Below are 23,334 nucleotides of genomic sequence, written 5' to 3' on the forward strand. Positions count from 1 at the left end.
CTGAAGATTTTTTTGAAGTATTATATTTTGTTTCAAAAGTGATTATATATAATTCTTTAAAGTAGTTATTTATTGGGGCACCTGGGTGGCTCAGTTGGTTAAGCATCGGACTTCAGCCTAGGTCATGATCTCATGGTTCATGAGCCATGGTTCATGATCTCATGGTTCAGGCCTGCATCGGGCTCTGTGCTGACAGCTCAGAGCCTGGAGCCTGCTTCAGATTGTGTCTCCCTCTCTCTGCCCCTCCCCTGCTCATACTCTGTCTCTCTCTCTCTCTGTCTCTCAAAATTAAACATTAAAAAAAAAAGTTACTTACTACTAGTATGATAATTCAGCACGTTTTTTTAATAGAAGAGAAACTTTTAAGCTATACATTAAGGAAATTGACATTAGTGTTTCTAAACAGTTTTCCATTTTGTTCAACTGCAAGTTTTTGTTTTTGTTTTTAATATTATTTTGAGAGAGAGAGAGAGAGAGAGCAGAGGAGGGGGAGAGAGAGAATCCCATGCAGGCTCCATGCTGTCAGTGTGGAGCCTGATGCGGGGCTTGATCTCAACGAACCGGGAGATCATGTCCTGAACTGAAATCAAGAGTTGGACGCTTAACTGACTGAGCCACCCAGGCACCCCTCAAGAGCAAGTTTTTAAAGATGCTTCATAGCAGTTACTTTTTACTTTGAGGAAATAGTTATCAGAAACTTAATTTATTTGACTTTACATACTTCATTGTAATGTTAATTCTTGGTATAAATATTATTATACATTGTTCCCTTTATAGGTTGGAAGAATAACCTTGAAAGCTTTTTGTGCTGTCCAAATTTAAAAAAAGAAAAAAAAATATTGTTCTTTTCATAGCAGAAATTTTACTTAAAATAAGTCTACTCCCACGGTTTAGAAATCTGTTAACAATGTTTGTATTAGAATTTATCATCTAAGATAGTGGTTTTTTTAAAATGTTTATTTATTTTTGAGAGAACGAGTTGGGGAGGGGCAGAGAGAGAGAAGGGGATGGAGGATTCTAAGTGGGCTCTATGCTGACAGCCTAATGCAGAATTCGAACTCACAAACCATGAGATCATGACCTCTGCTGAGGTCTGATGCTCAACCTACTGAGCCACCCAGATGCTCCACATGTTCTTTAAGTATTAACTTTTTTTTTCTGATTTCCCCTCTGAACTTTTTACTTCGATTAGTTTCAGTTTTTTTTAATGTTTATTCATTTTTTGATAGAGACAGAGTGAGATCATGAGTGAGATAGAGACAGAGTGATGGGACCCTGAGATCATGACCTGAGCTGAAGTCAGATGCCCAACCCACTGAGCCACTGAGCCACCCAGGTGCCCCGTACTTTGATTAGTTTCAAATCTACAGAGGTTACAAGAATAGTATAGTGAGCACACATATACTACTCACTAGGTATTTATCTATTAGTGACATTTTGCCACTTTCTTTTTTTGGCTGAATCATCTGAAAGATAGGTATAGTCATTAGGGTATACACCTAAATATTCAGCATGTATCACCTCATGATAGAGACATTCTCCAATATAACCATAATAAAACTATCACTACCATTTATTTAACTCTGGCAGAATATATATTCATTCATATTCATATTGCCTTATTTTTCTATCAGTGAACTTTATATCTCCCCCACTCCTAATTCAGGACCTAGTCAAGGATCATACACTACATTCAGCTGTGAGATCTGTTTAGTCTCCTTCCCTGTAGAAAAGTTCCCCAAGCTTTTTTTAGGGACCAGTAGGGGGGATGGTCGTGGTATCTTTGATGACATAATATTCTTTGGTTTTGCAAAATGTTCCTTTATTTGGATTTGCCTCTCTTCCCATTATTAGATTCAGGATTTGGGTCAGGAATGCTGCATAGGAGATACTGTGTTTTTCTTTGGGCATGCTCTCAGAAAGCATCTGTAGTAAGTTTAATATTGGTTCAGTTTGATTAATTGGTTAAGGTTGTGGTGTCAGACTTCTACATGTATCTTTATCCCCTTTATAATGTTTGGGGATAATACCTTGATACTTTGTGGTTGTAGCATTCATTAATTCTTGTTCAAATCATCTCTTACAGTGGTGATTGTAAAATAGTGATTTATGTAATTCTGTTTTTCCTTCTACATTTATTGGCTAGTATTTTTTAATAATTTTTTAAATGTTTATTTTGGGGGGGAGGATTGGAAGGGGCAGAGAGAGAGGTAAACACAGAATCCAAAGCAGGCTCCAGGGTCTGAGCTGTCAGCACAGAGTCTGACATGGGGCTCGAACTCACCTACTACAAGATCATGACCTGAGCCAAAGTTGGACCCTTAACTGACTGAGCCACCCACGCGCCCCTTAAAAATAATTTTTTTATGTTTATTTTGGCTAGTATTTGTTTTTAAAGAAAGGTTTCCCCCTCCCCCCTGACCCTTTTATTTAGTATCTTTTAAGACTCAGATTTATTTTTTAATGTGTTATTATTCGCTATTATAATTCCTCTTGATGCTCAGGTTATGCCAGAGTTGGCCTTGAGAGCACTCAGATACTATCTTTGAATTATCTGTAGAATTTCTTCTAATTATATATCTGTAGAAAAATAGGTTTGACTTAAAAATGACCTTTTGGATAATACTTCTTTAAATCCACAGGGACTTTTCTCTTATTCACGGTGTGATTAAAATGTAGCATATTTTTACAGACAGGATTATATCAATTCAAGAAACAAGTCATTTTGGGACTCAGATTATTTGAATGGCAGTTTCCCTATAACCTATTAGAAGGTTTTAGTTTTAGTTATCCCTTCCTCTAGTGTGGAAGCTTACTTTAGATTTTTTTGAGTTGCAATTATTTCCTGTTCTTAGGGTCTAGGGACAGGGCGGTAGACAATGACATCTTTAAAGTATGCTCTGTTTTGTTATTTTAGGTGTTAGAGTCTGTACTATATATAATGCTTTTGCTAAAAAGGGACACGTAAGAAAAAGTAAATGCAATGTAATGGACAATACTTCTTCCATAGAAATTGATGGAAGAAGTGCTGGCAGTATGTCTGAAATAAGCTTTGCTAAAATGCCTGGGAGGAGTCATCCCTGGTACTGATTTTAGAGATGGTTTTTTTTTTATCTTGAAGAACATTTGACTTATTTTTCTTAAGAAGGTTTTATTATAGGGGCGCCTGGGTGGCTCAGTCGGTTGAGTGTCTGACTTGATTTCAGCTCAGGTCATGATCTCACAGTTCAGGAGTTCGAGCCCTGCATCGGGCTCTGTGCTGACAGTGGGAAGCCTGCTTAGGATTCTCTGTCTCCCCTCTCTATCTGCCCCCACTCTGCTCACTGTCTCTCTCCCTCTCAAAATAAATAAATAAAGTTAAAAAAAATTAAAAAAAAAAAGGTTTTATTATACTTGTCTTTGTGTGTAGAGAATTCTCTACAAAGCAACACGTGAATATTATGGCTTACTTTTAAAAATCTCTTGCCTTTTAGCTTTGAGGCAGGATCTGGTTATGACCAGTTAAGCAATCCAAGCCTGTTGGCAATTCTAAAATCTTGGTGTGGAGGCATTTATCTGGAAGATGAGATAATTTAGAGCTCTGTGAAATTGTTTTGTGTCTGTCTTGATTGCCTTGTCATTTACTTTTGTCCTTGTGGCTTCGACTGCTTTGAGATGAATGGGGTGCACATCACCTTTGCTATAGATAGATAAGGCATAGGGTTTCAGGGTTAATAAACTGAGGGGCTCAACAGAGAAGAGGGAAACAGACACAGGCTGCTGCCAAGGGAGGAGGTACTACTTCTTTCCAATTGCTGTCAACGGAAAAGAACAGAGCTTTAAAAAGACTCAAGCTATTGCTAACACCATATATGTGAAGGAAGTGGCATAGCACGTGGGTGGGGAAAGGATAAATTGTGGAAACTCTGCAACAAATGATGTTTGCACAGTTGGAGAGCCATGTGCAAAATTATGCAATTGTTCCCTACTTTAAACTGTTCATAAAACTTAATTCCTGGTAGGTTAATACAAATTTTAAAGACAAAGTATGTACCTAATATTATATCTTAATTTAATGATAATGTTAACCTTGATGAAGAATGAAATATCACCATTGTTTCTGGTATAGTAAATAATGCTTCTTATGTGACTTCTTCATTTAATACCATTAACAGAGTGGTGTAAAAATATTTAACTTTATGAGTTTTCTGGGGGAGGTTTCTTTTTATTAAAAACAGTTTTTTTAGGGGTGCAGGTGGCTCAGTCAGTCGAGTATCCAACTCTTGATTTCGGCTCAGGTGTTCTCGTGGTTTGTGGGTTCAAGCTGTGCACCTCCACACTAACTGCGCAGGGCCTGCTTGGGATTGTCTCTCTCCCTTTCTTTCTGCCCCTTCCCTGCTCACGTGTGCACATACCCACATGCTCTCTCTCTCAAATAAGAAAACCACCAAAACACAGTTATATTTATTTTAATTTATTATTGTCTTTATTAAAGATTTTATTTTTAAATAATCTCTACACCCAATGTGGGGCTTGAACTCACAACCCTTGAGATCAAGAGTTGTATGCTCTACCTACTAAACCAGCCAGGTGGCCCAACAGTTTGTTTTAAAGAATCTCGTTTATGGAATCATTGGCCCATTAGCTTGAACAAAGGGTGAATTACTAAGGTATTGAGGAGTTTATGTTTGAACCTTCCAGTAAAGGGATCAGGGAAGGAAATGATCCCTGTGTTTTCTAGAAGATATTTGGGCTCAAAAGCTTTTCAGCTCCTCTGCTGAAGGCTGCAAGTTGCCAGTTCTGACATATGTGAGAAATGTCCCATACAAGAGAAATGAATCCATTTTCAGGCCTTGGGAATCTGGTCAGTCCAGAAAAACATCATTTTCAACTGCTATCTTAATTATTTCCAGGCTCTTAGCAAACAGCCTTGTTAATAAGAAGGGGTAGATCCACAATAAAAGCAGGAGTACATTATATATATTCAGACTTAATTTTTTATCCTATTAATATAAAATAATTCCAAATGTTTAATGTTAAAACATTAAGATGTATGAATTTGATCTTGCCGTTTGTCATTTCGAGCCCCACATCAGACTCTGTGCTGACAGCTCAGAGCCTGGAGCCTGCTTCGGATTCTGTGTCTCCCTCTCTCTCTGCTCATGCTCTGTCTCTCAAAAATAAGTAAATGTTAAAAAAAAATTTTAAAAAAAGATGTATGAATTTGACACTCAGATATGTTTTACATAGTCATTTGTTTGCATTTCATGTTATTCCTTAGTATGATTTTCTGATTTCTGATATCCCGCTCAGTTGAAAGATTACCATGAGCAAGAACAAGATTTTCCTCAGAAAACACTTCTGTTTCACTTTTAGCACATGGACATGTGAACACTCAAGATTCCAAAGTCCTATGTTAAGGAATATCACTACAATTAATTTTGCTTGCAAATTTAAGAAAAATGATTCGTCACTCATTCTTGCTACTGCAGATCTCAGTAATGTATACATACAACTATTAACATTAAACAATATAATTGCTAATCCTTATACCTTTTACAGAAAGGATCTCAGCAAGAACTGAATTAAAGCCAGTTTTATGTTTTTAGTTCTAAATGTTTGCACTTTATGTTCCTTAATGTGTTACTAGTTTTGTTTTATGCTGTCTTTCATTCTTCCTTTAACTATCAGTTCCAAAATTATTATTTCATGCCATTATTACAGATGAGATCTGTATTTAATATTATATAAATAGGTTATTTATTTAATGACAGTGCAGCCACACATAACTAATTCTGTCCGTTATATGCTCGTGGATTAATATCAGTTCATTGTTTAGGTGCAAGAGTTTTGAAAGTTTCCTTAGGCCCAGTGTGGTTCAGTGCTGCTCTGTATTTGAAGTAGGGTCTGACACAGCCTAGGCCAATAACTTAGGTTTAGGGAATCTTTCCTTTCAAAATCACATACTGATGTTTGGCTAGTATGTTTTAGGCCATCTCAGAAATTTTTACCTGGTGCTGAGTATTTGGAGAATGGGACTGAATGCCTATCAGTGAAAAAAGTTATATGAAGGAAATGTAATTAGCATGGTTGAAGATTGAATATAATAGTTAAATATATATGGATGAATTTATGTTTGGGTTTGCTTCAAAATGATCTGTTGGTTAGTGGAAGGGGATGTGGGGGGTATTTTAGATGACATAATAACATTTGAATGGGTAATTGTTGGAGTTAGGAGATGGTTGCATGAGGATTTATTTTCTCTATTGCAGTATGTTTTTGAGATTTTTTTTAAGTTTTTTTTTTTTTTTTTTAAATTTTAGAGAGAGAATGCAAGTTGGGGAGAGGGGTAAAGGTGGGGAAGGAGAGAATCCCAAGCAGGCTCCACACTCAGCACGGTGTGGAATGTCGGGCTTGATCCCACGACCCTGAGATCATGACCTGAGCTGAAATTAACAGTCTGATGCTTTAACTGACTGAGCCAGCCAGGTGTCCTGAGATTTTTTTTTAATTAAAAAGCTAAAAAATAATTGAATGGAAGACCTTCAATCAATGGTGCTCCTTTTGTCAATTGGCAGGTTCCTTGAGAGAATTAAGCCCTTAATGCAGCCAGTCTCAGTAATGAATTAACTTCTCTCCTGTGTATTTAGAATGGGGCTAGTTATGTACCAATCTTGGGAGAATTGAAAAGAGTGGTAATTTTTTTGTGTTTTGTGGTTCCTAGTGAGGAATATTTGCTGAGAAAGCCTGGTTGAGGATATAGAAATACATAATTGATTCAACATTGTACTGTTTTGCAATTTGACATTTCTTTGCTATTCAGTTATTTTTGTTTGTATTTGTTTTTAAAGATTTTATTTTTAAGTAATATCTACACCCAACGTGGGGCCTGAACTCACAACCTTGAGATCAAGAGTCGCATGCTCTTCCGACTGAGCCAGCCAAGCACCCCATTTCTTTGCTTTTTAAATAGAAATTTTAAACTTCAGTTTTTGAACATGGTCAGAATACCATGTTGTTACCATGTTACCCAGTATTAAAACAGTTGGAAAATGTGGTTTTCTTTTCTATTAGGTATAGTCTAAAAGTGCAGCCTGCTCAAAGAATGCACCTCGCTGTGGTTGCCTGTGGTGAAAGACTGGAAGAAACTATAACCATGTTGAAGTCAGCTATCATTTTCAGCATCAGACCGCTGCAGTTCCATATTTTTGCTGAAGATCAACTACATGATAGTTTTAAAGGCATAGTAAGTATTTGAGACTTTGTCAAGACTGTAGAGGTGAATATTCAATGTCACATTATAATAGAATGTTGTTGCATTCCTTCATTGAACAAAAATATTTATTCAGTAACTAACTGCCCTCCTAGAGTGGGGCGGCCACTCCATCTAAGAATCCAGATGTAGGTGTAAGAAGAAGGTTTGTTTTTGAAAAGGAGGTTACTTCAAGTCCTTTGCAAAGCATGGAGGTTTTATTTCACCGGCTTTAGCTCCAAGATGATTTGACTGAAAAGTTCTGTGATTTAATTGTATTCCCATGTTTGGCTTGGGAGTATCTCAAACAGTGTGCACAGGATTTTATTTCTGTTTTGAAGGGAGGGAGCTCTTGATTGACAATATAGAGGGAAGCGGCTTTTTGTTCTGATAAGAAAGTTCTTTATTTTGGTTTTATATTAGTTACAACCAGTGGCTATATTGGCAGAAAACTTTAACAGTGGCTTAAACAAGACAGAAGTTTTTTTTCTTTCTCACATATAAGTCGACAGTCTGTGGTATATGGTAACTCCATGTCTTCCGGGACTCGCTTCTGTCTTGTGGCTGAGCCATTTTGACATAAGGCTTCTACCTTATGGTCCCAGATGGCTACTCCAGCTTTGGCCCTCACACTCATATTTTAACCAACACAAGGGAGAAAGGAGTGAAGAAGGCCAATCCCTTCGTACCCTCTTAGAATACTTTTCAGAAGTTGCATATGACATTCTTGCCAGTGTCTCATTGGTCTGAACTTAGTCATGTAACTATATTGTTAAAGTTGTTTGTGAGGGTTAAAAGTATACTCTTTAGTCAGGGCAACCATATAACCTTAACAACAAAAAAATTATAACTGTACAAGAAAAGTAGAACAGATAGATATGGGTAAAGAACGTATAAGAGAAAGAAAAGTCACCTGAAATGTCACCACCTTGTGTTCTGAGACAGTGGTAAAGATGATGATAATCATCTGAACCACCGAGGCACCTCGGACAGATATTTTCTAACCAGTTCATATTGGTCTGACTTTGAGTGTAAATATTTCCTATTATACATACTTGGGTGTAAAATTAGTGCTTAATTTTTTTGAGTTTAATTTGTTTCGTGATTGATGGGATTTATATGTCAGATGAGGTAGATGAACAACTTGCAAGGCTTTCAGCTTTCTGATTTTGTGGTTGTTATAACTTTCATTGTGCCTCTGATCTAGAATGTTACTAGGATTTTAATACTGTGAATAAAACAAATGGTGGAAAAGAAGAATCTGATTTTCTCTGAACTGTGTACAGGATTAACATATAATACCTTAATTTTTAGCTTTTCAAAATAATCTGTTGGTTTATGATTTTGCAGAGAAAATTGAAAGTGAAACAATCTAACCTGAGTTCTTATTTTTTTATATATTTCTTAGCTTGAGAGCTGGTCATTTCTGCAGACATTTAATTATTCATTATACCCAATAACTTTTCCAAGTGAGAATGCAGCGGAATGGAAAAAGCTGTTTAAACCGTGTGCTTCCCAGAGATTGTTCTTGCCAGTAAGTTTTTTCTCCGGTGTTTTGTTTTTCCTTCTAATTTTGCCTTTACAAACGTGAGTTAATGAAGAGTTACATAGAAGTCAGTTAAAAAAACACAAACACATGTAGATTTTCCCTTTTTACATTAGGAAAAAAACTTCCTGTAGAACAAATAAAAGCTACAAAGAAAACATCTGTTAAAAATGAAAAATGTAAGTAATTTCTGTTGAAATACTGTTTCTTACATTTTAATTTATTCAGGGGCTGTAGACTGTTTTTTTTTAAGAAGGAAGGGAGGTCATCAGATCTTAATGGAGCCAGGCCTGTTGCAGACATGCACGGACAGTCTCCCCTTCTAGTTGCCCACTGCATTTATAATTTGGGAAGTGAAGTAGATTGCATCATTAAATAGCCATTTCTTTCTTATACCAAGCCACATTACTCTTTCCTGATTATATTTTAATGCAGTTGGCAAGGTGTGTGTGTGTTTTTTTTAATTATTTACAGTTTCTTTATTTTGAGAGAGAGCAAGTGTGCACGAGGGAGAGTGGGGAAGGGGCAGAGAGAGGATCCCAAGCAGGCTGCATTGACAGTGTGGGTGGAACCCATCAACCATGAGATCATGACCTGAGCCAATACCAAGAGTCAGACGCTTAACCAGCTGAGCTACCCAGGCACCCCGACACAGACACAAATTTAAGGCATGTAAACTCAAGGGAAATGGGAACCATTTATTCAGTGGAGCAATTCTTTGGTGTTATTCTCTGGTGATAAACCCTGATCATTTTTTTAAATGTAAAAATATTCAGAAGCAAGATTATCTCTTTCTTTTGAGTTGATTTCATCCACAGTTTTAAAATTCACAGTAGTTGTTAGGACCATTATAATGTTTAAAATACTTATGGTAGTAGAATATTGAACTTAAGAAGCTGACAAGATCCTGGAAAGTGATTGAATTATGGGGGAGGAAACTTTAGTTATTTGTTATTCTTAAGTGGAGTAAGGCAATTCTTAGTATACTAGGAATATAATTTACCAAATCCAAGTCATCAGTAAGATTTAAAGTTATAATTTTGAGCAGAGTCTGCCTAACCAGTAACTTTGTTGCTGTGCATAAAAAATTCAGATCCTAGGATCTTCCTCAGTCTCTGCTTCCATTATAAGAAGCACACAAATAAGGGATTAGATAGGGAAAAAGCCAGAGAAGTTTTAGATATTTCTTGTAGATTTTAGAAGTTTATGGGGTACCTGGGTGATATAGTCAATTAAATGTCTGACTCTTTGCTTTGGTTCAGGTTGTGATCTCATAGTTAGTGAGTTTGAGCCCCACATCCGGCTCTGTGCTGACAGTGTGGAGCCTGCCTAGGATTCTCTCTCTGTTCTCTCTCTGTCCTCCCCCTCCCCCCGCAAATAAGTAAAGTATAAAAATAAAAAAGTTTAAGACAGCATTTTAATGTGGAATCATTTTAGTATCACATTCATTTAGTTAATAAATTGAGTGCTTGTTTTCTGCCAAGAGTCTGTACAGAAGTGTTGGGTATATAGGAATGAATGGAACAGACTTGTTTTCCTAGAGCTTATTGTCCAATGTGGGAGGCAGGGGCTAAACAAATACAATATGGCATTAAATAAATATGTTACTGAAAAAATAGTATGTGATGATAGAAGCCTAATATTATAACCATTTCTCTTCAATTTTGTTCTGCATTATTAACAAGTTAAATTGTTAATGTTGTGATATGAAATTTGCCAGATCATTTAGTGTTGTAATCTGGTTAAATTCCTAAATGGAATTTGAAACAGTAAATATATTTGAAACCTGTCAAATTGTCCTCATATTTCACTGTTACTTCTGCATCTTTTTAACTAGATTTAAGTAAATTGATGCTTTATTTTTCTAAGTTATAATTTTTTTCATGGAGTTTCTCTTCGTTTGATATAGATTGATGAAAACAACTAATGTAAGCTCTTCCAACTCCTGCCTCCTCCAAAAGGAACTATAGAAAAAATGCTGACATGGTTATTATTTAACCTTACGTCTGATCTCCAGTTAACAGTGGCTCTCAACAGTGATCAGTGTCTTCCAAGTCTGCTAACAATATAATAATTTGTAAACACACTTTGTTTCATGGTACAGAAGCAACATGTTGATATAAAAACAATTTCCTTCACTTTTCTGCATCCCAAAGAGAGACAGACATACAGACATATACATACATACCCTGTAATTGGGATCTGTGAACAAGTGAATCTTCCCTAGTCAGGATCTGTAGTCAAACCATCTGATTTTTTACCACCTTGATATTAAATCAAGGAGAGAATGGGGTGATTGCAGCCTGGTAAGCTGCTCATTAAGGTGATGACTCAACCTTAGCAGCAGGAGGAGATAACAACTTTGAAAAGGAGCAGAACGAGGATCAAACTCTTACTCTCTTTATATTCTTTTCTTTTTTTTTTATTTTTAAAGTTTATTTATTTTGAGAGAGAAGAGAGAGTGCAAGTGGGGGAGGGGCAGAGAGAGAGAGAGAGAGAGAGAAAATACCAAGCAGGCTCCATGGTGTCAGCATACAGCCTGATAAGAGACTCAAACCCACAAACTGCAAAATCCTGACCTGAGCTGAAATCCAGAATCAGATAATGGCTTAACCAACTGAGCCACCAAAAGATTTGAGTTAATGTAATAATTGAGTTGTACTAATATGCTGATGTATGCAATAAATTTAAATTTGTGAGAGTTGGATTCTAAACTTCTTGGGTAAGGCAGAAATAAAGTATTTTCCTTGAAAAATCCCTGTAGAAAACATATTTAACATCTCTCAGAAAATAACAACGTAGCTAGTCTTTCTTTCAGGACAAGTTTTGTCTTCACCCTTGCTAAGTACATGCACATTTACTTTGATTTGTTGGAGATAGTTTGTAGCAGGATTTTCGCACAGAGAGTCGTGCACAGAGGCTTTTCTTTCCAGGAAGCAACTTTATTCATGCCGGCACTGCTCAGTTGGGTTCGTGCCCAAAGAACTGAGCCCAAATGCCACGTGGGGTAGTTTTTAAATGTATTTTCTACTTCTTTGTCTCCCATATATGGTAACACACACAACCATGCAGTCCAATTAAGTGATCTCATGTTACAAGGTCATGAAGGATGTTGTCATGTACACGTATAGTCAGGTTACCTTCAGTTTTTTTTTTTTTTTCTTTCTTTCCTTAGGTAGGTAGGGGACCCTACCACAAGTTAAGCACAAAAACAAAACAGTGTGGACTCCAGAACTAGGTAGTTTGGGTTCATCATTTTCTAGTTGAGACCAAAATGATATATACATACCAGCCATTAGTGTTATAGACCGAGAGAACATGTTGAGAAGATCTTTGTTTGTATTGATTTATTTCTGTATTTATTTCAGGAAATTAAGATTCAAGATGTAAGTCAGCTAAGTTAATGTTATTTTCCATCATGAAAAGAATTTCCTCCCAAATCTTTACTTTTCCAATTGTTAGTACAGTATTTATTTTTTGTTCTGAATTGTTTTTGTAGCTTTTTTCTCTAAAAGTTAATATAAAGATTAGCACAGTGCATATATATATATATATATATATATATATATATATATATATGCTATTGTAAAAATGACACAGGAAAAATGTCTTAAAAATTAATGTAAATTAGTTTATCTCATAGGTATTTTTTTACAGTTAAAGCTTCTCTTATTTTATGTTAAATAAATAAAAATATAATTATTGTTTCATATTCTCTTCTTATAGTTAATCCTGAAAGAAGTTGATTCACTCTTGTACGTGGACACGGATATCCTTTTTTTACGGCCAGTTGATGATATTTGGTCTTTACTAAAGAAATTTAATTCCACACAAATTGCTGCAATGGCACCAGAACATGAAGAGCCTCGAATAGGATGGTATAATCGCTTTGCCAGACACCCATACTATGGAAAAACTGGAGTAAACTCTGGAGTTATGTTGATGAATATGACTAGAATGAGAAGGAAGTATTTCAAGGTAAGTCACTGATACAGGTGCTTGGTTGAAATTTCTTTGTTTCCTCCCACACAGTTTTTGGTTTCCAATTTAATTTTGTTTTATTAAAAAGTAGATTAAACTATTCAGAAATTTTCCATTTATTTAGAATAATCGAAGAAGAGAGTTCATACTATTCTGTCCGTTGGAGGATTGTGGTAGATCAAGCCAGATGTCATTACAATGAAGTAAAATAACATTACACTAAGTAGTGAATTTCATCTTCCTAGATTGTTATTCCAGGTAGTAGTTGTCATTTCATAGTTGTGCAGCTGTAGAACATCTTGGGGGAACACAGAGATGTGGTTAAGAGCTTAAGACTCTGTAGCTTGTTTGCTTGGTTCAAACCTCTGGGACTTTGAGTAAATTTTTAATGTCTCTGAGCTTTAGTTTTCTCGTCTGTGAAATAAAGATGGCAGATAACATTACCTATATCATAGGCTTTTGTGAGGATTGAGTTAGAATGGTGGCTAACACATAGTAAATGTGAGCTGTTTGGGAGCTATTGGAAGTTAACTTTAAAAAAAATTCTTGCATGTTTCTTACCTCTCAGATTGTGGGTCAGTGGAAGAATCAGGCTATTTAGTTTCTCTGTGCATTGTAAATACATATGTTGTATTTACCAATTTTATGTTGATGAGTTTTATGTCATTGTAGTTTGTGGGCTCTGGAGTCAAACTCTGTATATTTAACTTTGCCACCTGTGCACTTGTTTAACCATTAGCCGGTTAATTTTCAAATGTTAATTCTCTCAACTGAAAAGTAGATAATAATTGGACTTGTGTAGGTTGTCAGTTTAAAGGAGATCCATTTAAAATGCTTAGTGCATCTTTTCAACAAATGGTGTTGGGAAGACTGGACAACTACATGCAAAAGAATGAAACTGGACTACTTTCTCACACCATACACAAAATAAACTAAAAAAGGATTAATGACCTAAATGTGAGACCTGAAGTCATAAAAATCCTAGAAGAGAGCATAGGCAGTGATTTCTCTAACATCAGCTGTAGCAACATTTTTCTAGATATGTCTCCTGGGGCAAGGGAGACAAAAGCAAAAGTAAATTATTGGTACTACATCAAAATAAAAACCTGCATAGCAAAGGAAACCATCAACAAAACAAAAGACAACCTACTGAATGGGAGAACATGTTTGCAAGTGACCAATCTGATAAAGGGTTAGTATGTAAAATATATAAAGAACTTCTATAATTCAACACCCAAAAAATAAATAATCCAGTTAAAAAATGGGCAGAAGAGAACAGACATTTCTCCAAAGAAGACGTCCAGATGGCCAACAGACATGAATGGATACTCAACATCCTTCATTAATAGGGAAATACATATCAAAACTACAATGAAATACCACCTCAAACCTGTCAGAATGGCTACAGTAAAAAAACACAAGAAACAACGGATGTTGGCAAGGATCTGGAGAAAAGGAACCCTTGGCCACTGTTGGTAGGAATGCAAACTGGTACAGCCACTACAGAAATCAGTATGGAGGTTCCTCAAAAAATTTAAAATAAAAATGCCATATGATCCAGTAATTCCACTACTGGGTATTTTCCCAAAGAATAAAAAAACACTAATTCAAAAAGATATACACATCCCTACGTTTATACAGCATTATTTAGAATAGCCATAAAATTATGGAAGCAAGCAACCCAAGTGTCCCATCGATCAATAAATGGATAAAGAAGAGGTGGTATATACATACAATGGAATATTAGTCACAAAAAGGAATGGAAGCTTGCCATTTGCAGCAACGTGGGTGGATCTAGAGAGTTTAGTGCTGAATGAAATCAGTCAGAGAAAGACAAACACCGTATGATCTCTCATGGAATTTAAGAAACAAAACAAATGAACAAAAAGAGAGAGAGAAAAGCCAAGAAATAGACTCTTGACTATAGAGAACAAACTGATGGTTACCAAAGGGGAGGAAGGTGAACGGATGGATGAAATAGGTGATGGTGATTAAAAGAGTACACGTATTATGATGAGCTCTGAGTAATGTATAGAATTGTTGAGTCACTATGTTGTATATACCTGAAACGAACCTAACATTGTATGTTAATTATACTGGAATTAAAATAAAAAATAAAAAGAAAATGCTTAGTGCAGAGCATGGCACATAGTAAGCACCTAAATGTTAGCTACAAGCAGTGACTTCTGAAACACCCATATAGACTTACTGTTTATCCCTTTATATCTAGTTAGGGCTGTGTTAAACATTAAAATCTATTATGTCTTTTATGATATGAGGATATATGTGTGTATATTTGTCAGATATTTTTCTTATGCCTCCTGGTGAACTGGAATTAATACCATTATTTATTACTGCATTTGTGTGTCTCATTTAAATCTTGGCCCCACTTAGAGTTGTTTCCTCGATTTATATCTGATACAGGCAACATTGCTGCTTGCAGCATCGCCCATGCCTTGACATTTGAGTCTTAGGACCATTTGTACCCATCATCCTTATTTTCTGTAGATGTAGTAAACCTGGTTTTGTTTGTTTGTTTTGTTTTTTGTTTCGTTTTTTAGCTTCCCTGTTTTCTGAACCTTTCTGAAATCTTGATTCTTTTCAGTTTTGTCTCCTACAATTGAATGCATTAATGAGGCTAGTGTAACCTATGCTGTTAACAGTGAACATTTCTTCAGGTACCCAATTTGTTAATATAGCTTGAGTTTTAAAATCTCATGAACCATAGGTTTTACTAAATAAAACAGGCATAATACCATGAGGTCTTCCTTTTTGGATTGTTAGCCTATGCACAGTAATATTATACCAGAAGATGGTGCTGTAAGATTATCTGCTAAGGAATAATATGACTTCTCAGTAACTCTTCATTCAAAATTCATAGAATTATGAGAAGTTTACTGTTGCAAAGAACCATAGAGATAATTTAGTATAACACCATTATTTATTGTCTCAAACGTTTCAAAGTTACAACTATCTAGTTCAAATCTATGATTATCTTTTACTTACTTAAATGTCACTCTTGAATACTTTAGCAGTTTCTCCCCTTCTTTTTGTCGTGGCATGTTCTAAAACCAACTAGAGATGTAGATATGGGAGTTGAAATCATTTCAAGACTTTTAAACTTGTGTTTTCATCTGTGCATTATAGACTTACTAATGAAGGCTATGAGAGGCATGATTATACATTAATTCAGCAGGTGCAATTTACTTCACATCTACTGTCCTTGTTTTCCAAACCTGTTCTTGCCCTGTGGGAACAATGGAGGTTTGCTTTGTTTTCAGATGTTACTATATTTATGATTGCTGAGAGGTTTCTATAAAATTTATTAATTTTTGATTCCTTTTTTCATATGTCTGTCTTTGTTTTTCCTGATTGTTCTCCAGACTATATCTGTAGCAAACATTGCCTTGTTTTTTCCTACTGATTCTACAGTTTCTGGCTCTAGTGATATAACTGATTACTTGTAGTAACTTTCTAAACTGTTTTGTACACATCTGTGAATGTTGCCCTATGGTTCTTATTGGATGAAAAGCTGTAAGACTACGAATTTAAGATAATGACCATACTTTAAATTCTTAATTTGCTTTGCTGTCACACAGTTCCTACAATTCATGACTGTTCATTTCCAACCTGATGCATTATAGTTATATATAAAAATTCAAATAAAACTGCTACTTTTTTGTTGTTTCTCATTATGCATGGTACACAATGATACAGTCGTGGTTAAGCTGTTGCTTTGTATTTTGTTATGATTATATTTGCAGTCTTGAATCCCTGTTAGGATACTTCTTAACCTTTTTCTATTGGGAAAAAACAAAGAATATAAATAAGGCCTCTTGAAAAAAAATTTTTTTTAATGTTTATTTTTAGAGAGAGAGAGAAAGCACAAGTAGGGGAGGGACAGAGAGAAGGGGAGACACAGAATCTGAAATAGGCTCCAGGCTCTGAGCTGTCAGCACAGAGCCTGACACGAGGCTTGAACTCACGAACTGAGAGATCATGACCTGAGCCAAAGTTGGACACAACGGACTGAGCCACCCAGGTGCCCCTAAAAAATTTATGTTTTTAATTTTATTTAGTTGTATGTAGAATAAAAAGAAAAGTCCCACCCTTTACATACCTCTATTCCTAGTTTCATTTCTTTGCCCAAATGACGTCATAAACTTTGTTTTGTATTTTTCAGACCCATTAAAAATGTGTTTTGAAACAGATAAACATGTACATGAGCACTTACCTATAAAATCCTCTTACAGGGGCAGCTAGGTGGCTCAAGTCTGTTAAGCATCCAACTCTTGATTTTGGTTCAGGTCATGATCTCATGGTTCGTGGGATAGAGCCCCACATCAAGCTGTGCGCTGACAACTTGCAGCTTGCTTGGAATTCTGTCTCCTTCTCTCTCTCTCTCTGCCCCTGCCCTGCTCTCTCATATTCTCTCTCTCAAAATAAATAAATAAGCTAAATAAAATAAATTCCTCTTATATATCTTCAGTTTGCCTTTTTCACTCAATAAATATATAATTGATTTTTATATCAGTACATATGTGTTTGAGATTGCAGAGAATGGATGATTTGGTTTTATTTTTTTGTGTACTAGTATGAGCATGTAGTTATATGACTGAAAAGTACTTCCTATTTTAACTTACACTTTCCTAGTCAACTATACTACCAGTGTGGAAAATTATGTGTTCATTTAATTTTTGGCCATTTCTGTTTCCTCCTTTGGGAATGGCTCTTTGTCCATACCCCTTGACCATTTCTCTATTTTTAAAACAGTTTCTATTAACTTGAACTTCTTTTATATGTAATTCCTCTTTTCTAAACTAATTTTGTATAGTTTTTCATTAGTTGTTTTGGATATTCTAGGTTATATAATTAGCATATAATAGTGTTATTTTTAACATGGTTTTTATATATTTTTATCAAATATTTTTATAGAACTTTTCCTTAAAGTTATTTTCCTTTTTTTTTCTGAAGACTTCACTAGACCTTGTAATTTTATCTTTCATTGATTTTTTTTTTTGAATAGGCATATTTCTTTTTTAAAAAATATTTTTAAAATTTATTTTTGAGAGAGAGAGGCAGAGAGAGACATTGCGAGTGGGGGAGGGGCAGAGAGAGAGAGACAGAATCCAAAGCAGGCGCCAGACTCTGAGCTGTCAGCACAGAGCCCAATGCGGGGCTCAAACTCAGGAACCGTGAGATCATGACCTGAGCCGAAGTCAGATTCTCAACTGACTGAGCCACCCAGGTGCCCCTGAATAGGTGTATTTCTTTATATATTTATATGTATGTATTTGAATGCACAGAATCCAATGAAGATTTGAAAATGGCATGGTACAAGGGGTTCACCAGCCCTGTGTGTTGAATGTGTTGCTGGTCATTGTCCTTTTATAATTCAGATTTCCCTTTTCTTACCCTAAGAACATTTAGTTAACATGCTAAATGACTTACTTCAGAGTCGTCCTTTCAACAAAGTATTTTCTTATTATTTCCTTAAATAAAACTTCTTTCAGTCATTGTTTTGGGGAATTCCTGATTATTTTATAATTACTGTGTTTACTGTGTTGAGAGACTTGGCACGAGGGTAATATGACTATAGCAGATAATATTTAGTTTAAATATGTAGCTTTTCCCCAGAAACTCTGGCTTTTCTTTCTCTTTCTTAAGGAATAGATTGTTACACCCCCATTGTGTTTATTATATATCCTAGAATAGCTTAGAACAATGCCATTCAAACTGTGTATGGAGGATCAATTTTGTATTTTAAATTTAGTTTTTCATGAGCCAATATGTTTGTAAAAATGATGTATATAAGTTACTAGAAAAATGTTTTTTACATTTTTGTGTGTGTGACTAGAAACATGTTAGATTAAATATAAAATTATTCTCTTGAATTGCCATAAATGTTTCTAAATGTTACTCTTAATTTCTGTACTTAATATTGTGAAGGACATAAAAAATTCACTGTTCTGCACACTGTAAATTGCACTTTGAGGAATACTGGTTTAAGTCTGGAGAGTTTAAAAGAAGGAAATGAGTTGAAAAGGCTTAGTATTCAGCTCCACCGCTTGTCACCCACATTCACAAGATCCAGAGCCCTCTTTGAACTCTTTTGTTTCCTTGGGTATTTGACTTTCTGCTTTAAAATAATGAGCTTATGAGCAACTTTATAGAGACTGAAAAGGCAAATGATAAAATTCACTACCTGTTTTTGATTTATCAGTTTCAAGTGGATTTCTTTGAAATGTCAATTATAAAAAATTAGCAAATCAGTCTAAGAATGATAGTGATCACGGTAACAGTAATAGCTAACATTAAGTATGTACTATGTGCCAGGTACTTTTTATTTACACATTAGATAAAAAGTTCCAAGTACCTTATACATTAACAGGTTGAACCCCAAAAAACTCTGTGACATAGACATAGGTGATATCTAGACATATGATACAAGTACTAAAACTATCTGCATTTTAGGGTAAGGTCATAGTCATAGTACTTTACACTGTCACCTACTTTCTCTTTCCTATTCTTTCCTGACTTTTATTAGTTTTGTGACTTCTACATGCAGCTTCAGATGTCTTCTTTTGTTATCTTCCCTGCTCCCTACTCACATTTAGGTTTACATTGGAGTCACTTGGTTTTATAAGAGAAGAAGTTTGCATTTTTCCGTGCTACTCTGTAATGCTAAGGGAAGAATGGGGAACTGTCCTTGTGCTGCCATTTGAAACATGGAAGCCTGAGCATTTCTTGATGTATTTCCCCACAGAATGACATGACAGCTGTACGGCTGCGATGGGGAGATATACTTATGCCACTGCTTAAAAAATACAAACTGAATATCACATGGGGGGATCAAGATCTGTTGAATATCATCTTTTTTCATAATCCAGGTAATCATTTAAATTTCTTTTATTCTTTGCATTTGTAAAAAATCAGGTAATATGTAGTCAAAAATGAAGAAATGCATTTATTTGACTTTGATTAATGGATATCACTAATTATGTTTAAGACAGAGTAAAACGTTTATTTTTAAACTTTTCTTCATGTTGCTTTCGTAGGAAGGGATCTAAATGCCAAATGTATTTTGCACTATTTTAAATTTCCTGTAAGAGCAGTATTTTTAAACTAAAATTTTTGCAGAATGTTCATTCGTGGAATTAGAGTTATTTGCTTTATTGTTTTATTTTTCTTCACATAGAAAGCCTTTTTGTTTTTCCATGTCAATGGAATTATCGACCAGATCATTGTATATATGGAAGCAATTGCCAGGGAGCAGAAGAAGAAGGAATCTTTATTCTTCATGGGAACAGAGGTGTTTACCATGATGATAAACAACCAGCATTTAGAGCTATTTATGAAGCATTGAGAAATGTAAGAATGTGTTCTTTTATTTTTTGAACTTTCTATGTTGAAATTCTTACAAACTTAGAGAATATGCAAGAATATACAAAAAATGTCCATATCCTTTACTAATGTTGATTAATTACTGACATTTTACATCATTTGCTTTATCATTGGTTCTCTTTCTTATATAGACATGTTTTTTTCTGAACCATTTGAATATAAGTTGCACACATAATGCTCTTCTATTCCTTAAAGACTTGAGTGTGTTTTCACTAAGAACAGGGACATTCTCTTATTAACCACAGTGTAGGTACCAAACTCAGGAAATTTAATATTGATATATTATTTTCATGTGTCTTTACTTTCTTGATGTAGAACAGTTTCTCAGTTTTTCTTTGTCTTTTATGACATTGACATTTTTGGAGAGTAGAGCCTCTTTACCTCCTTCCGTATTAGACTGTTCTTTATATTGGCTTGTCTGATGTTTCCTTATGATGAGGTTTAGGGTATGTCCTCCAGGGCAAAACACTATGTAAATGATGTGTCCTTCTCAGGGTATCACGTTCACAGTCACCTTTGTGTGCCTGCCCTTCATTGGTGATGCTGGTTTTAATCACTCACTCAAAATGTCGTTCAGTTTCTCCATTGTGTAGGTTTTTTTCCCTCTTATGGAAATACCCTGCTTCTCATCAAAATTTCTAAACTGTATATAGCATCCATTGTTGGTTCTTGTTCAAACCAGTCTTTACTGTGGTAGTCACAAATTGATGATTATCCAGCCCTAGCTTTCCTTCTGCATACAACTTTGGCACTCTAGCATTCTCCTGTAAAGTAGAGCCATCCCCTTTTATCAATTTATTGATCTGTACATTAACAGTAAGAAGTCATTGATAGGTTTTTTTTTTTTTTTTAATGATTTATAATGCAGTATTTGCTTTTATTATGTTGATGCCTAAGTTTCCATTTTGGTCATTGGGAGTCCCTTTTGGTAAACTCGTGTGCTCATCTGACATATTCCCATCATTGTTTTGAGTACCACTTCATTATTATTTTTTTTAATGCTTATTTTTGATAGAGAGAGAGAGAGAGAGAGCATGAATGGGGGATGGAAAGAGAGAGAGGGAGACACAGAATCTGAAGCAGGCTCCAGGTTCTGAGCTGTCAGCACAGAGCCCGACGGAGGACTCAAACCCACGAATCATGAGATCATGACCTGAGCCAAAGTCAGATGTTTAACCGACTGGACATCCAGGCACCCCTCTTTATTATTTTTTCAACAAAATATGCTAGGCTCAACTTGTTTTACCTTCCCTGTCTTAACCCTGAAAATAGCTATCTGTCAAAGGAGCTCTGGTTTCTTTCAGAGGGCTCTGGGTGCTAGGCATGCTTATTGCCACAAGGGTGTCTTTGCTTCTGAGCCACTGTCTTTGCCACTGAGCTCTTTCAGTGACAGAGAGAGGAAAATTAAATACACACATATATGCATTCAGTGTATATGATATACAATCATGTACCCACACTGATGCCTCCACTGTTGCCCCAAGGCTCTTCCTGCTTTCTACTCTGTTTTCATGTTTTAGCTCCTTCCACAGTTAGAATCCTGCCTTTTGACATAAAGCACTTCCTATCTGCTTAATCTTACAATACATTTAAAATAATTTTAGAAATGCTGTATTCTTTGGTAAAAACCAACCTACTAAGAATAGTTAAGGATTTGTTCCCATTATCTACCACTTTCCCCCCATACCCCCATGAGGGCATGTACTCAATACTGTGTTCAGCAGCTACTTGGATTAGTTTTTTTTCCTACCTTTCAGTGTGGTTATTTTATTCATTTGAAATACAGTTGGGTTTATTTGCTTCGATATGCTTTCAGTTTTAAGTTTTTTTCCTCCTTTATTGATTCGACTTTATTTTTTTATTTTTATTTTTTTTAAGATTTTATTTTTAAGTAATCTCCACACCCAGTGTGGGAGTTAATCACAACCCCAAGATCAAGAGTTGCATGTCTATTGACTGACACAGCCAGATGCTCCTACTGATTCAACTTTAATTTGATATGCTAAATGTTAATAAAAGTCAAAACTATATAAAGGTTTACTCAGAAGTATCACTTTTCCCCCTCCCCTTCCACCCCAAGCCCCCAAACCCATAAATTACCCGTTTCATTGTTTTCTGATTTGTCCTTCCTGTATATATGAGCAGATACATGTATATTTTGTAATACCCCTTTTCTTTTTTTTTTTGTAATCCCCCTTTTCTTACACAAAATATAAGCATACTGTTTATATTATTTGCTCTTTGTTTTTTTCACTTAAAAGTCTAAAAATTCATGTATTAATAAATCTCTTCCTCTTTTTAAAAAATTTTATCTTAATTCCAGTATAGTTAACATGCAGTGTTATGTTAGTTTCAGGTGTACAGTATAGTGACTAGACAATTCTATATATCCACCACTCAGTGATCATCACAAGTGCACTCCTTAATGCCCATCACCTGTTTCACCCATCCCCCCCCACCCATTTATCTTTTTTTTTTTAAAGACTGTATCCTATTTCAGAGTTTTGTGTATATACCAGCGTTTATTCAAGCAATCTCTTACATTTGAACATTTTCGTAGTTTCCAACATATTGAATTCTGAATAATGCAGCAGTGCATAACCTTGCCGTATATATGTTTGTATTGATGGGAGATGTATCTTCAGGGTAAGTTCCTGCAAGTGGCATTAAGGATTGAAGATACTGCCTATTTCCCCTACAGAAGGATTATTTGAATTCCTGCCCACATTTTATGAGGAGGCCTATTTCCCAACAGCCTCATCAGTAGAGTGTGTTTTCAAGCCTTCAAAATTTTGCCATTTTGATGAGTGAGAAATGGAATCTTAGTTTAGTTTTAATTTCTTTTATGAGTAAGTTCAGCATCGTTTTATATATGTAAGGGCCATTTTCATATCTTTTCTTTGGTGAATTTTCTTTCAGGTCTCTTTTACCTATTCTATAGGTTTTTAAAAATAATTTTATTGAGGGACACCTGGGTGCTCTGTTGGTTAAGTGTCCGACTCTTAGGTCATGATCTCATGGTTCGTGGGTTTCAGCCCTGTGTTGGGCTCTGTGCTGACAGCTCAGAGTCTAGAGCTGCTTTGGATTCTGTGTCTCCCTCTCTCTGCTCCTCCCCAACTTGTGCTCTCTTTCTCTCTCAAAAATAAATAAACATTAAAAAAATAAATAATTT

General features: G+C 35.4%; 1 protein-coding gene across 3 annotated transcripts in view; it reads left to right on the forward strand.

Moving 5' to 3' along the window:
* GXYLT1 (glucoside xylosyltransferase 1) overlaps nt 1-23,334 on the forward strand; it is a 52,067-nt gene that overhangs the window by 14,356 nt on the left and 14,377 nt on the right. For all 3 annotated transcript variants that reach the window (XM_019452469.2, XM_019452467.2, XM_019452468.2), the window contains 5 exons: nt 7,054-7,225; nt 8,640-8,765; nt 12,504-12,755; nt 19,525-19,648; nt 19,957-20,129. In XM_019452469.2, coding sequence (XP_019308014.1) covers nt 7,054-7,225; nt 8,640-8,765; nt 12,504-12,755; nt 19,525-19,648; nt 19,957-20,129 — 847 coding nt within the window. The remainder of the gene's footprint in view (nt 1-7,053; nt 7,226-8,639; nt 8,766-12,503; nt 12,756-19,524; nt 19,649-19,956; nt 20,130-23,334) is intronic.

Source organism: Panthera pardus, unplaced genomic scaffold, assembly GCF_024362965.1.
Source record: "Panthera pardus isolate Hobbes unplaced genomic scaffold, ASM2436296v1 HiC_scaffold_6, whole genome shotgun sequence".
NCBI lineage: Eukaryota > Metazoa > Chordata > Mammalia > Carnivora > Felidae > Panthera > Panthera pardus.